At 33.6% G+C, this 16,846-nt stretch overlaps 1 protein-coding gene across 2 annotated transcripts in view; it reads left to right on the forward strand.

The window, feature by feature from the left end:
- Positions 1 to 16,846, forward strand: part of LOC145268737 (acetylcholine receptor subunit beta-like 1) — a 637,640-nt gene that overhangs the window by 569,671 nt on the left and 51,123 nt on the right. For both annotated transcript variants that reach the window (XM_080124330.1, XM_080124321.1), the window contains exon 3: positions 10,155 to 10,199. In XM_080124330.1, coding sequence (XP_079980456.1) covers positions 10,155 to 10,199 — 45 coding nt within the window. The remainder of the gene's footprint in view (positions 1 to 10,154; positions 10,200 to 16,846) is intronic.

The raw sequence follows: 16,846 nt of genomic DNA on the forward strand, positions 1-16,846 counted from the left end.
TGGAAGTAAATTGGGGAAAAACGATAAGTCTTATATAAGAATAATAAAATGCAATAATCCTTTTTAATAATCATCTGTACTCGTACACTTTATTTTTGTGTATTGATATTCGTATTAAAAACCCTTTTTTCTATTTATTTAAAAGGAAAATACAATTTTGTTAGATATTGGTCGTGAAATTGCATTTATCTGCAAAAGATCTAGCTGATTTGCATATTCTTTTAAACATTCATTTTAATTAATTCCCTATTAGTTTTTTTTTCGGTTTTCTCATGGGATGTCATCTTTAGTTAACTATTACGTATAATTATATTTATGCAGATATTCTACATGATTTATACTTGCATAATATTTGTGTAAAAAAAGGTTATAGTAAACATAAATCTCTTTCTATATTTATGTATGCGTATATATTTGTTTAAAAAATGTTGCCTACCAAACTCCTCTGTCCGTATTTGGTCTACATACATGAAAATTAATATATAGGGTATTCGAACCCATGCAAAACTTTATATTTGAGTTTTAGCCCGGGGAAATCGTTGCAAAAGTGTGAAAAAAAAAAAAAAAGAATTTGCCTGCGGTAGGTCGAACGACGGCATTACGAATATGCATGCATAACGTAATAACTATTGGTTCATGTTTTAATTTTTAGTCTTGCAGAAAACATATCTTCATAGCTCAGGCATAAACGTTATAGGAAAAAGTAAATCATAAGCTAAACGTTTTGGTTTCGATTCTCATGGTGCCGTATGAGAAATTAAAAAAAAACTTTTTAAATAATTAGTATATATTGGCTCCAATATAATAATAAATACAAAATTTGCATTTATCAAAATATCATATTTAAGCGTATTTTATGACCAAGCAATGCTGGGCAGGCTGCTAGTAATAACATTAAAAAAAAAGGTTATTTTTACTTACGCAAGAAGAATGTCTTAAAAGATATGTCATAGTTTATGGATTTTCCAAGAAAATAAGATTAGAATAATTATTTAATGATTGATTAAAGTTTGAAAGTTGTAATGACATTTTGAGATTCTGTGTCTCCATGAGTTATGCAACTACCAAGTTTGTCAGTTAAGCGAGTTGTTTTGTCTCTGCTAAAAATAAACTTCAGAATAACGATGTTTCTTTCTTTGACTCTCACTGAGTGGGGTTAATTGTCCCCCGCTGTGCATACGTGTTGACAAACAGGAAGAATAAAGGAGAGAGAGAGAGAGAGAGAGAGAGAGAGAGAGAGAGAGAGAGAGAGAGAGAGAGAAAAGCTACAAATTACAAGCTTAGTACTTCACTCGTTCAGCTGCCATTGCTGCCTGTTTCTAAGTCTGCAAAATTGGAACAAAACATGTATAAATTTCGTTCTTGTACTGAGCGAATATTTTCTGTGCATTTTGACTGATAAAAATTACTGTTGATATTTCAATAGTTATTTACATTTTTATCAGCACTTTATGAATGAAACTTATTTTGGTTAGGAACTTTTTAGATGTAGATTGATAATATGTATTTCGATTATCCACTCGTGATGCAATGGATAAAAATGTTATGTTATAATCAATTCTAAGTGACAGTCTTTTACAGGCGATACTAGAATCTAATTACAAATTATTTAAGACTTCTACCCGGTCATGTCTACCCGGTCATGTCTGACAGAACTTGACCAAGCAACTCCCATCGAGTAAATGGTTCTATTTAAAATTCTGTGCAGATTCCCGAGGTGGATAGAAAACTTCCCCGACTCTGACAAGATGCACATGAAGGCAGTTGGAGGTTACATCAGTCGAAATGTTGTGAGAATAAAACCCAAGATGAGAACAGTAGTCCAAATAATCAAATCCTACAGAAAATAAATTTTATCAACCTCTTCAAATAAATGTTTGTAGAATAAGTTTAAATTAATCGATATTATCAGTTTTACTCTACATATTGATGAATCATATATGAATAAACAATCTTTTAGTAAATATAAAACTCATATCATCTTTTGTAAAATAGAAAGTGTATGATCAACAGTATGAGCAATGTATGTCTGGAAGGAATGGCAGAAGAGTGCAGAAAAGGAGGCAAGCAACAGAAAAGACGGCGTGATAACGTATGCTCCTGGACTTCCTAATCAATCAATCAGCTAAACAAAATAGTGAGTGACACAAGTACCCGAAGGCAGTTAATATAAATAATATTCTGCAGGATATAAAGAAAAAGGGATGAATTTCTATACACTTTTAATCTATATATTTCAGACTTTTATTAAAGTAAAAATAAATGAAACTTCTCCAAAAACAAACAGAACTTCTTTTCACGGAAATAAGTTGTAGAGATGAGATTAAATATGTATAATTATCCATTAGTTGGTGTATGGTAGGATTATAAAGTCAACAGTTAAATATTGCGACTTTTTGTTTGTTTCTGAATGATTTAGGTGAAGGATTGAAAGATACTAACCAGAAAGAAGTGAACATATATATTGAAGAGTAACACACACACACACACACACACACACACACACACACACACACACACACACACACACATACTGGAGGAAAATCATCAGAGATGCCGTATAGACTAATATCTTTTATTTCCCTGCTAAACAGTGTGCCAATGAGACAACTGAATGGTGTAAAGTAGGTACTGAAGCACTAGGTGTGTCAGAAATTTCGTGAACATAGTGAATAATTCCACCCCATAACTCCTCGAAAAATGTAAGTCAAGACCTAATTTTTTTTTTCAATTAAAGGATCAAGGACCAAGGTTCCATTAAAGAAAAGAAAAAAACAAATAACGTGGTTTAAAAAAAAAGGTTTTTAACTTCAAACTTTACAGGTAAAATTCTAAAAAACACTAGGTTTTTTTTTTTGTTTTAAATTTGAATATATTATTTATTGACCTTTTCTCTTCAATTTGTGAGTAAATTAATTATTTACTTTTCGATGAGTAAATTAATTATTTACTTTTTAATAGACACTCGAAAATGGGGGGGGGAGCGTGAATTAAAAAAAAAAAAACGTTTGTCTAAAATATTATATTATATATTATATTATAAAATTTCACATTGACCCTGAAAATATCGTAAAAATAGAATCAATAGAAAAATTTTGATAGATTTTTAAAGTTTAGAAATTGAAAAATATTGAGTTCGGAAAATTCATTACTGTTTTTAAAAAAAAATATTTCTATTACTTTTAAAACAACTTTGATAGTTTATTTTGGAAGTATAATCCATAAAGAAAATAAACAACCCACTTTTAACCGAGAAATTACGAGATTTTTATATTTTATTCGCAGTTTCGTGTTAGGGGTGTCAAAAATTCCTACAAAAATCCTGATACACCTACTGAAGCACATATTCCCATGCGGAAGTTCTATAGCAAGCCCTACTCTCCCACGTGGTTTTATTTAACTTTTGCAGCTGTCATTGTGCAAAAGCAGCATGTATTCTACTGAATCGTTTGCCATAAGTTAAGTGCAAATAGGTAACGGTTTATAGAAGCTAGAAATAATTGTAAGAGTTAAATAGCTGCAGCCAATAGAATGCATACCAAAATGACCAGGAAACATTGAGTTGCAGAAAATAGGAATGCATGATTTCTAGAAAATAGGAATGCATGATTTCTAGAAAATAAAAATTCATGATTTCTAGAAAATAGAAATGCATGATTTCTAGAAAATAGGAATTCATGATGTCTGGAAAATTTATAATAATGTAGTAAATAATGAACAATCCACAATACCCTCCAACAATATCCAACAACTATAAGACAGCAACAGAGAACATACTTGCTCGGAGGTTCGCGTATAATTCTACCTTAGACCCCTCCACACACAAACCACTTTCTCTTAAATTGCCCTTTGAAGATGGAAGCCACACTAATAGATCTGAAAATCAGTCCTTCCCGTGTTCATTATACCATCAAAAACTGAATACTTCCAAGGAACGTGGGCTTAATCTTATCCTTGCTATACTAATTATGAAATGCTCTGCTGAGTTACCCCCCCCTAAGCTCAACAAATACCTAGTTTTGCCTAGTCAAGTTTTGATACCAGTATTAAAGAATTCTAGTGAAAGAAGTGACTCCTTCAATTATCACTCCATTAGTTTCCCATCTCTCTTTTCAAAAATCTTGTTAATCCCGCACTAGTCCACTATCTTGTAAATGCTAAGCTCCTTCATGACCAACAGTATGGAATTAAGCAAACCTATTCTATTGTGGATATTTTAACCATCATCTCTAAACACATATATCATGCACTGGATAAGACAGAGGAAGATAGAGCTGTAGCTTTTCATGTATCCTAAACCTTTGCCAAGGTCTGGCATGAAGGGCTTCTTATGAAAATTAAATCATAGGGTATTACTGGATGAATACTTTACATAATCAAATCTTTCACAGACAAGAGAAAAATCTAGGTTGCCCTCGATGGTTGTACGTCCACACAACATTATATTAATGCCAGTTTATCTAAGGGGTTGATCCTTGGATCTTCATTATTCTTGATATTCATAGATGGCCTCCCTGATAAAATTGTCACTGAGATAGGTATATTTACTGATGACACCACATAGACATGAAGGGAAAAACGAATGTTTACTACATATCAAAGTCAATGGCAGAAATGCTAGAAAACAGCCTTAAGCCATAAGTCAATGGTAACATTTAATACTACTAAGACTATGCTTTATTCTTTTAACAATTACAAAAACCTTCTCATTCACAGAGTGCCATGACAAATAACAACCTACCTGAGAGCCCATCTTTCAAACTCTTCGGCTGAATATATAACATTCACAGGCAACATGAATTGGAACAAATACATTGACAACATTGCCAAGGTTACTGTAAAGAAGATGAGCTTCCTCTACCATGTTAGAAAATGACTCACACCAAAGAGTATCCTATACCTCTTCAAAGACAACATTCGCCCATGCATGAAGTAGTGTTCTGCATTTGGGCAGGTACATCTATCATTAGACTCTCACTCTTAGACAGGGTCTAAAATAGTCTCAAATCTAATAGGTCTCACACTAATAACCAAGCTAAAACCTCAGACTCAATGTTGCATCCCTTGGCATGTTTTACAAGTATTTTAGTGGAATATACTCTGATGAACTCATAACACTTGTATCACCCTGACTTAAATACTCCTGACCAACCTGACAAGCAGCAAAGTCCCACCCTTCACTATTGAGGTCCCTAAATTGTTTCTTCCCTTGGACTGTTAGACTTTGGAATTTCTTGCTGTTTTCTGCTTCTCTTACTGACATGCAGAAGTTTAAAAGTAATGTGAACAAACATTTTGCTTTTCAAGTCATCATAATCACTTGTTAGACATGATCCCATATAGTAGCCCCTTACGTCCAAGTCGCAATACTGCTTGTTTGTGGTGAAAAAATAAATGAAAGCATGCCTATTCTAGAATGGGTAAAACAGAGCAGTTTTATATCACTTTTATGTCCCTTATGAGGATTAAAATCAAAATATAATGCTTCTAAACCTAGAATCCTAATTTCAATTGTGATGTAAATCCATTACATCATTTGGATTTTATAAAACGCATAAAATTTTACGCGTATGCTTAAGAGACATTAAAAAGAAACTGAAATTCAGGGACTATTGATAAAATTTTATTCAAATCTGTAATATTCTTTTTGAATAAGGGGTGGTGCCCATATGCCTCCTAACACCTTTTAAAATACTCCAAAAGAATTAGATGTTCTTAATAAGTGGTGAATTGTTATATATAATATGGGGCCATTCCTTAAATTTAATGGCACGTGAAAATGTCTAATAAAACAAAATATATTTACATGATTGTCAGCACATCTCAACTTGTGATTGTCTAATGAAGCTTTAGAAGTTGTATAAAATGACCGTGAACAGTTGCATGCCAATTCTTCAACTAATACTTCATGGTTTTTCTTTAAATGATGCCACAAGGAGCACATTTCTAAACAACTGGATGTTCATATTAATCTTCATCTTCATTATCTTCAAAATTTTCATTTCTTAATTCTGTAAACTATTAATGGTTCTTTCATTCAGACATTCTTTACACCAGTTGCTTCAGCCACAGTTTTACCGTTCTTAAACTTATAAGACATTCTGTGCCACAAATGCGCTTGGATACTATCAAGTTTTAAGCGCTTTTCGTAAAGAAATTAATTTTCCCTGTAAAATAAAATTTAATAAGAACTGATATAAAAAAAAACAGCCATTCAAAATAGAAGTTCAAGTTCGATGTTTAGATATAAAGATTGGTCGTATTTATGATTTATTATTTCATTTCTGTTTATTAGCTCTTGACATATCAAAACCCATGAATAAAGGTTTGGCATAAAGGTCTATTTCACAAGTTTGGTAGCTGTGGAATATCTAGATGTGTCCTCTCGACCATCAAATCCTTTCTCTTTAATAGGTTCATAAAAGTAATAATTGATGGGCAGAAGTCTGAAGCACATAGTATCAATGCCGGCATGCCTCTAGTATCAATTCCTGATCTTCATAAATGATCTCCTGAATCACATTCTAAGATCATTCTTTAAAATTGATATAGATGACACAACCATCTTTGTTAAAACTTTGAAGATCATTAGAAGATTATCAAGATCTTTCTGATGCTCTTTCTTTCCACCCGGAAAGCCTGATGCAACGAGGAAAAGGTATCAACACATGTGCAACTAATATTAAAGAAAAATAGGAGAAACAGCAATTACTCCTCCCTCCCTTCTCCCACTCGGAATTGAACAAGAAACTTTGTTCTTCAGTCTGAGATGCCATTTGAACATTTATTGAGAATTTTTTGATGTTTGCACAAACCTGTTGTCATGGCAACAATAGAATTATTCTTAACTGCTGCTATATCAACAGGATGGAATGCATGTCTGGAAAAAAATTGAAGTAGTTTTGAATAATTAGGAATATGGTATTGAAAACAAATCGGCGTTTGAATATTTTTTGTATTCATATTCTAAAATTGTCGGCTGATAATTATTTTATTATTTGCAATAAAAAACACTACTGGGATTATTTGTGAAGGGTTTAAATATACGGTCCAAATAATAAAATGTATTCTAATAAAACTTCTTCCTACATTCTGATGGTGTTCTGACTATCTATATAAAAGCCAAGTACGTCCAAGGATGGAATACTGCTGCCATATCTGGGCAGGAGCTGCTAAAAACAGCCTATCCTGCCTTGACAGAGTACAAAATAGACTTTGTGGCTTAGTGGGGGATGCCCTTTTCTCTACCCTGCAACCTCTCTCCCACAGAAGAGACGTTGCAAGCCTATCCTTGTTTTATCGTTATTTCTATGGCAGGTGCTCATCTGAACTCCCCCCTCGCCAATCTTTCATGAAAAACAACCGTCTAGCTGAATCCACTGTGAAAAATTTCCCCCACTCTTTATCTGTGCCTAAATCAAAACGTGGATTCCATGAACAAAGCTTCTTTCTTAGAACTGCACGCCTGTGGAACTCTGTTCCATCTGCCTGCTTCCCACCTGACTACAACTTGGATGTCTTCAAGTCCAACGTTAACAAATTCCTAATGAACCGCCCACTTAAGTAAACACTTCATCAAATCTCCACACTAACGTACTGTACTTGCAATTACCCTTATCCCTGAGTGGCTTCCGGGCCTTGATAAGTGGTGACCACCGTGTAAAAAAAAAAAAAAAAAAGAAAAAAACGATTATGACTTATTGAAGGGATTAGTCACTCCTAAACTCAAACTTAAATCACAAAGCAGAGAGAGAACGGCTAACCAGAAAAATATAACAGATTTTTAAATGTGAACAAAACTAAAAAATCTGGAAACATCTACCAATAGAATGTATATGAAGCAGAATTCTGTATGTAGCTTTTTTATGGAACTATAACTGTCATTTAAATAGGGGTAGACATTTTATTTTATATACAAGGTAGTTTTCCATTTTACAAGTTTATTTATCGAATAGAACATTTTTTTCTGTCATAAATATGACTTCAAACGTGAACCCAGTATTGACCATAGAAAACGTCATTAAATGGGAATAACCCGACTTCACATCATTCATTGCTATTATCAGCTTGAAAAGCAACAAAAGAGATTTGTAACATACTAGCAACATACTGTTGCCCGGGATTGAATGAACAATACTATAGCTTTCTTTTGCCATACCATAACATGTAGTGCATTTTTTTAACCTATCCAACTCTGCAAGCCGATATATTCGTCCAAGCTATATAGCTAAAAAAGACAACACGGTTGATATTTCAGCCTTCTAATAATACGTTACTAAATAATTTTGATTATCACCTATTATCTTTTTGGCTAATTGTTGCTTAATCGGGCCAGGATCAAAAGGGTTAATTATTGATTAGTATTAACTGTAATATACTTAATTAATTGTATTTTAAAAAATTGAAAACATCTAATCCTTTTTATAATGATGGAAATATTTTGTTTTCAATTTTACAAGATGTTTCACCAATGCATTTTGATTGGATATATTTTCTTGCACCAAAATGTTTTACTTCTTTAAAGGAGTCATTTTAAAAGTTCTCAATTAGTTATTTTATTTTTCCAAATTAAAAATAATATGCAAGCATAATGCATTAGTAAGAAATTTTGTATCGGTAAAAGTGCCAATAAGAGAGGTCGATTATGGTGAAAATGGTAAAATAGCTCTGAAAATCGCAGATAGTAATTTTTTTATATTAAGTTATATTACCCGAGGGGAAAATGTTAAGCAGTGTAAGCATTTTTCAGATTCTTCCAAAGTTTATATTTTTTACATTTTATAATAATCAGTTTTTTTACATTTTATAATAATCAGTTTTTTTACATTTTATAATAATCAGTTTTTGGGTTGAGAGCATGTAATGAAAGTGTCATTACTTGAAATGTCTCTCAATTTGTCATTAATCACTTTGAAGGACAAAAAATGTTTTTTCAGGAATTTGAGGACACTTGTGTATTCTAGCTCCATGCTCTGGACCCTACTATAAACATTTTTATTATTCTTTAATTTTTATAATTTCATGTTATAAATAAAATAAAATATAAGTAAAACATATTTCCTTTTTTTATAGATGTCAAATGTGAGCATAGACCTAACAATAATGTTGTACCATCTGTGATTAAAATGAAATATACCTATTCAATAATTGTGAGTAATGTAGTTTTGTAATTATGATTATGGAGGTTGATATCCAAAATCCTAGATGGAATTTGATAATAAAGAGAGGAGAACTACAGTGGCTTAGTTTGATGAATATCAATGTTGAATACAATCCAGGGATACTATGGAACTATGGAAGGAGTTGTGCAGTGAGATTTGTGTACACATTACACTTGAACTTTTACATGTTAGTACAGTCGAAGAAGCAGCCACCCGGGAGGAAATTTCAAAGTCTAACAACTCAAGGGAGGAAAATTATTTGATGCTTTTTGGCATCTAGAGATCTCTAAAGGTTGGTTCATTTGCCATCTGCAGATACCATTTTTGATGACATTAGTTCTTGCAAAGGATGTGTTATTGTCTTCCCACATATTGCTATTACTATTCTGAAAGGATCATTCAAATGGTACTGTCCAGATTCAACATCGCTTAACTTTGGTAATCTAATGAGGACCGGTATCTCAACATGATTATTCTATATTTTTAAGTTATAAAAACAAAATAAAATAAAACGACAACGATTTCTTTTTTATTTAAAACAATCTACTTATTTACTCATTCTACTTTCAATGGGCGATTTCAGCATTGATTAAATGCTATTTATTCTCAAAGAAAACGAACAATAAATATGAGAATTTACTTGCATATTTGTCTTTTAATTCAGTTCATTTGAAAAGAATTTGAAAAAAGTGAGATTTTCCTTTTTTCCATGTTGTAAAAAATTGTATGATTCTAATTATTGAAAAAATAGACATTGAATGTCTTCTGTTTTCTGATTACTAAATATTTAAAATGACGACCATGCATCATGAATAAAGCAGAATTTATTACCTGTGGATTTTTAAAGTAATATTTATAAAAGTATTCTTGCGGATTGAAGATATAATATATTTTAACCGAGTAGTTTTCATGAACTGCAGCGTTTTTGCAAATTATTATAAGACATTCTTATTGAACTTAAAATCGATTATCGTTTTTATTTTCTATTGACAGGATGAGAAGAATCAAGTTATGAAAACCAATGTTTGGCTTCAGATGGTGAGTATTTATTACTTTGTTTATAATTATATTATGTGCAGTGAGGATTACTCATTTGTGGACATGATTCAAAAATGCAATTACAAGTTACATCTCTTACATATGTAATTTATTGTGGTTGGTCAGTTTGCTGAAGAAAGTTGACAAAGAAAAAGATTACATTGGGTTTACTTATCCTCCAGTAGAAATAGCAAGACCATATGACCGTGACATGTCTCACCCTGAAAAAATGTCCGTTTTTCAAGTTAAATTGTGAACTAATGGAAAAAGAACAAGTTTGTGCCAAATTTGTGATGCTAATTAGGGAATAAAATGATGACGTCAACATACCATGTACAATTTTACCTTCTTCAAAACTGTTCTCCATCTTTCTCATCTCAACAATGTCTTCTTGTGAATACTAAAGAATATAATTGAGTTCGCTTTTCTGCATGTCCAGAATTTTGTTGTTGAATGATCTCTGCCAACTTTATTTTGTAGCTTATTATTTTATCACACAAGCAATCCCATCACACAGTGATTTCTTGTGACATAAAGTTGCAATGAAAATTCACTCTGCTTTGATGAAAAGGTCGTCTTTATGTGAACACATACTAAGGAAGTTTTTTTCCTATTTTTGTACTGCCCACCACAACTATCAGAAACATAATCGCATTCAGAATTCTTACCTAGATGATTGGGCTCATCATCCAAGAACCTTTTTTAAAACAGCACTTCCTGGGCATGAATCACAGTGATGCATCATGCACACTTTTTATCTGGGTCACAGACAACTTTTTTGATATGAGGATTTTGTGTGCATATTCGCTGCCAATTCCAACAACCAACAATATTGCATTCTGATGAGTACTACATCTGCAAACAGAATGGATACTTGATGGTCCAGCAAGAACATACCATTTTATTCTTAGTATGAAAAACTTGAAAAATCCGATTTTTATGTCAGTATATTTTTCTGTGAATACACTGCAGTTTTGATAGAAAATCAATCACTTCTGCTTGTGCATATTTCGACTAATGCTCACATAGTCCTTCTTTCCAGGCATCTGTTGACTGTATTCAGCATTTTTATAAAAACTTTGGATTAGATCAAGAGTTTCTGGTGGAAGTGTTTTACCTGTTTTGGGTAATAGTTTTGTCAGAATTTCATGCAACTTTTAATTCACAAAGATTTCAAATATGATATTCATTCACATCCATTTTTTTAATGCTTAACTTCATGGCCAATTGTCAGGGATCATCTTTGTTTGAAGACAAATATGAGTGAAAATTTAAATTTTTTTCTGGAATTACCCAGTATTAAATTCAACATTATATTATTCTATGATTTAATAATAATTTTGGAACAACTCTTATTTATGTTTCTAGAGAAGCTGCAGCCAAACACATGATTACCTGTAAGATTGTCTTCCTTTCGATTTTACCAAGAAGTGGCTGTTGGAGTAAGCAACCCTTGGCTTCTCTATGAACATGTGTGAAAGTTTTTTGCTGCAAAATTATCAAAGCATAGAATGATATAAGCTTGAATAAAGAATTCAATAACTTTATCTTGATTGGTTATGTAACTCTTTTAGCCGTTTTTTCGTCATCAAAATAAGGGTAAAGAATTTATTGATCGAAACCGTTAAACATATTAAATGTGAAAAAAAAAGCAATAATAGCAAAACGGTCAACCAGTCTAATTGAGAAACTACTACATTTCACTTGTAGACATAGCTCACACGGGTGATATAATCTGAGCTATCAAAAGATTCAATCTGACTCTAAACCAAACCAAAATTCCATAAAGCATCAACCTTCACATGGGTAACCAAGGGTCGCGAGCTGGGATGCCAGCACTGATCACACTGAACGGCAAGTTTACTACAGCACCAAAACCTAAGCTAGTTAAAAGTAATCATGCCATCAAAATATCTACCTTTAATGTATGTACGCTTCAAACCACATCTCAATCTCAGAACTTGTTCCTTTATCCAAAGACTATGATATCGATATATTCTGTATTCAAGAACACTGTCTCTTCCACAACTACCTGGAAATAAAGTACCATGAAATTGGTAATAGCTGGAAACTTGTTTTTGACAAATAGTACCATCGATGAAGTAGGAGTCTGCTTAACCCTCAACCATTGAAATCGTTAAACAGTGCACAGAAGATAACACAAAGGATAATTATTGCTACTTTCAGTGGTAATCCTGCTACTGTGGTGATTTGTTGCTACAGCCCTACCCACGTCAGTGACAAGCAAGAGATCCTGAATTTCTATGATGAACTGTCAGCAATAGTGCGCTCAGTCCCCAGACATAATATATTGGTTATTAGGAGTGACATGAATGCGCACATAGGATGCAAAAACAACAAACATAAGTTCTCCTTTCATGACTCCAAGAACCGAAATGGAGAACATCTTCAAACTTTTCTCCTCAAAAACAATCTATCCTGCATAAATTCCTGTTTCAAGAAAAAAAACGGTAAGCTCTGGACTCCTCAATACCCAAATGGAGTCAAAGCACAGCTGGATTACTTTTTTAATGAATAATGGATCAATAGCTGTCACAATTGTGAAGCTTTCAGCAGTTTCTATGGTGTCTCCACTGATCATAGGATTGTAACCTCTAAGTTGAAGTTTAGTCTATGGATGAACAACACTACAATTGGTCACCACTGTCATACAACAATCAGATTAAACAGGGATTCAGAATTGAATTACAAAACAGATCTGATGCTTTACAAGTACAAGAGTAGAAACCAACTGGTTATTCCACCTATGAAAATTTTGTTTGATTACATCAAGAAACAGCAAAGATGTGTATACCTCTGAAATCCAAGATAAAACAAAAAGTCCTGTGGGAAAATGATGAGAATATCAAAATGTGAAGAGTTGAAAAGCATTAACAGAAAGCATCATAAGTAGTCCTTTCGCCAGAATGTTGTTGTACTGTACTGTTGTATGTTCGTCAGAACGACGAGGACTATTGGATCATCCTGTAAAGTGAGGTGGGAGAAGTCATCATCGGTGAGTGCGGAGATGGCTGATAAACCCAATCTTTGCTTGAAAAGTTCTATTGCGATGAGAACAAGGAATCGTAGCAGATGTTGAGGGCTTCAAAACATTTTCTTTCCTATTCTTTTTGTGCTTCTCTGCAGCAACTTTTTGGTTAATTTCATATTTGTAGGCACCATCATTTTTTAAATTTTTTTATTACATTTTCACCCCAAACAAGGCACGTCACCATTTTGATGTAGGGGGCTACTATCAGGGACATAAGCTACAGAGGTACTATGTGGGGAGTTGGGCAGCAAGATGTTGGTTCACGTTTCCAAAGTCCAGCGGTTCTGGGAAGAAACTACTAGAGTAGAAGGCTCTCTTACATCTAGGGATCTCAACTGTGAAGGGGTTGGATTTTGCTGCTTGCAGTTCGTCGAAGCATTTACAGTTAAAATACTTGTAGAACAGGCAGAGAAATGCTACATTTCGTCGATGGGACAGAGGCTGAAGCTTAGATGACAGTTCAGGACTTATTAGGTTGGCGACTCTCTTTTGAACCTTGTCTAGGAGCGAGAGACTAGTAGCAGATGCACCAGCCCAAATATGAAAACAATACTCCATACATAGGCGAATGGTGGCCTTATAGAGGTAGAGGATGCTTTCAGGCGTTAGTATCTTTCTAGCACGGTAGAAAGAACCTACCTTTTTTGCAGCGGTCCTGGCAATGCTCTCAATGTAATTTTTCCAATTCATGTTTCCTGAGAACGTTAGGCTGACGAGTTTAAAAGATGTACTTTCAGATAAAGAGTCTTTGGCCATTGCTATTGGTGGTAGAGAAGGTTTCTTCTAGTTATTGAAGGAAACAAGCTTAGTATTGGCAGCATTGAATTTGACTATCCATTTTTGTCTCCATTCCACTACAGATTGGAGGTCGTCCTCTAGTGTTTCTGCCATTTCTCTAGATATGTGTTCATTTGTTTTCCTGTTGTGTCGGTTATAGAGCATGGTGTCATTAGCATATATAAGCATCTTTATGAATATTAGGAATAATAGAGATCCAAGAATAGACCCCTGGGGCAATCCCGCATTTATATCATATTGTTTAGATGTATGACCATTAAGGATAACCTGGATTTTTCTCATATCTAAGGATTTAATTATGTTAAGTATTCTTCCAGTGATACCGTATGATCTGATTTTCCTGAGAAGACCTTAATACTATACCCTGTCAAAAGCCTTAGATATATCTAGAGCTATTGCTTTACCCTCCCCTGCTTTGTCATGTGAATGTTATATATGCTCAGAGATTACAATTAGGATGTCTGCCGTGGAACGGGCTTGCCTAAATTCATATTGTTGGTCGGTCAGAAGTTTAGCATCTGTAAGTTGATGGACTAGAGCTTTGTTAATTATGCACTTAAATATTTTGGCGAAAAGTGGAGGAGGCTAATGGGGCGGTAATTTACTGGGTCAGTTCTTTCGCCAGAATTCTTGAAAACTGGTACCACAGAAGTAGTTTTCCAGTAGGCAGGAAAGCAAGATTCATTAAGGCATTTGTTGTAAAGTTTGGAGAGAATTGGAGCTGCTTTGGCAGAGCACTTTTTTAATAGCACAACTGGGATGAAATCAGGTCCACATGCTTTTGAAGTGTCAAAATTTTTTATGATGGCATGCATCTGAGAAGGGGTAATTTCCAGATCGTCTAGTGTAGCACCTGTCCGCAAAGGAAAGTCAGGGAGGGGGTGGTTATCAGAATCCAGTGTGGAGTCGGAGGCAAACCGACTGGCAAGCATGTTAGCATTCTCAGTTGCTGAGCAAACAACCTCGTTATTGTTGGATAATGGGGAAATTGTTCATTGCCCATTATTTAATACACTGTTGTAGATTTTTCAGAAGTCACGGGTTGATGCGTTTTTGGGTGGTTTCCGTGAATTCTCTCTTAGCTGTCGCTATTTCTTTCTTACAGTTATTTCTGGCTTCTATATACTTCTGTCTGTTTGAACTGGACATATGTCGGTTAAATCTGTGCTACGCATGCTGCCTTTGCACGATGGCAGCTGCACAAGTAGAAGTAAACCATTGGGGAGAGTGGGGCTTGCTATAACACTTCTGCATGGGAACATGTGCTTCAATTGTTGTTTTGAACCACTTAGTGATCTCATGTGCACACTGTTCAGCAGGAAGTGAAAAGACATTTCGCCATTGGGCGTCTCTGATGATCGCTGATGGTTTACCAGTCAGCCTTTTTATAATATTTTGTTGTTTTGAGCAATGTCTCTTCCGTTTTGGCTCTAAAGTGATGCGTGTTGTTCTTGCTGATCAGGGAAATGGGTAAGAAATGTAACCGTTTGTGATAGGGAGTGAGATATAGAGAAGTTATGTGTTGTGCTACCGTCTGTGTAAGTAGAAAATCCAAGCCAGTTGTTGTGGTGGACATGTAGGCACCGCCAAAACTGGGAGGGCAGGTCAGTACTTTTTGACGGACCGTCTTTTTAAAAATCTACCAAAAATCAGGTAATTATTCGATCAATACGAAATTTTCAGCGATTGTTAGGAGAAGAATGAACTTTATAACAGTGTACTTATTTTTCATAAACGATATTTATATATATACTTTTTTTGCTTACAAAACCCCCCCTTGTTTTGAAGTGGGAACAAATATGCTTAAAATAATCATCTGAAACTGAACAAAACATATTGTGTTGTTATAACGGACAGAATTATAGATTAAAAAAAAAAAAAAAAAAATTGTTTGCATACCTTATTTTGACGTCTGAATATCAGAACTTCGATTGTGTTTAATTATCCCGCTTTTGAGTTTTGAAGTGTGAAATTCGGTGAATATGTTAAGTAAAATAATTAATTTAAGTTAAGCAAAGCAAAAAAAAAAAAATTTTTTAATATTTATACGAAAAAAGCCATTTTAAAATTTTTGATAAATAAATTAACAATTTTTTTTTAGCGAGCCGAATAATGCATGACCATTATTAAACAGGGCATGCTTTGAATAATCGATACCAAAAAAAAAAATTCGATAAATATTGTGCCCTTTGTGTTAAAAATAGCATCATTTTTTTCGATCCCGTTTGAAAACGTTTGCCGCCTTTCGACTACGGTGGACCAAACGCGCTGAAATAATTTTTTTTTATTCTGCTTTAAATTGCCCCCCCCCCATTTTGGGGAGCCTAGCCCCCACACACATACACATTAAAAACCAAACTCATACAAATGGTCACCCATCTGGTACTGGCCAGCCTCAGCTTAATAATACATTGAAATTTTCGTCACTGAAAAATAAGTTTTTTTGGCCTGTTTGGTCTTCCATAGTTTTCTTATTATCAAAACGAAAACGTAAACAGAGTCGATCTGAACTCTACGTAGATGCGAAATATCTGGTTACCTATATGAATAAGTGGAATTATTTGAAATTCCGGTACTTATATTATAATATTTTTGCATATTCTCTTAGAAAATCATCCTAAATCTTCGTTAGACAATAAATAAATAAATTAATTATTTCAAAAACCCTTTTCTTTAAATATTTAAATACGTTTTTTGTGCAAGACAAAAAATGTCAATTGTTAACTTTTTGGGAAAATTTAACATTTAAAATTGAATTAAAAATAGTAGAAAAAGTTTTACATTATTCTGTTTTCTA

Source organism: Euprymna scolopes, chromosome 4 (assembly GCF_053919585.1).
Source record: "Euprymna scolopes isolate OS-2025 chromosome 4, ASM5391958v1, whole genome shotgun sequence".
In the NCBI taxonomy this organism is placed as follows: Eukaryota; Metazoa; Mollusca; class Cephalopoda; order Sepiida; family Sepiolidae; genus Euprymna; species Euprymna scolopes.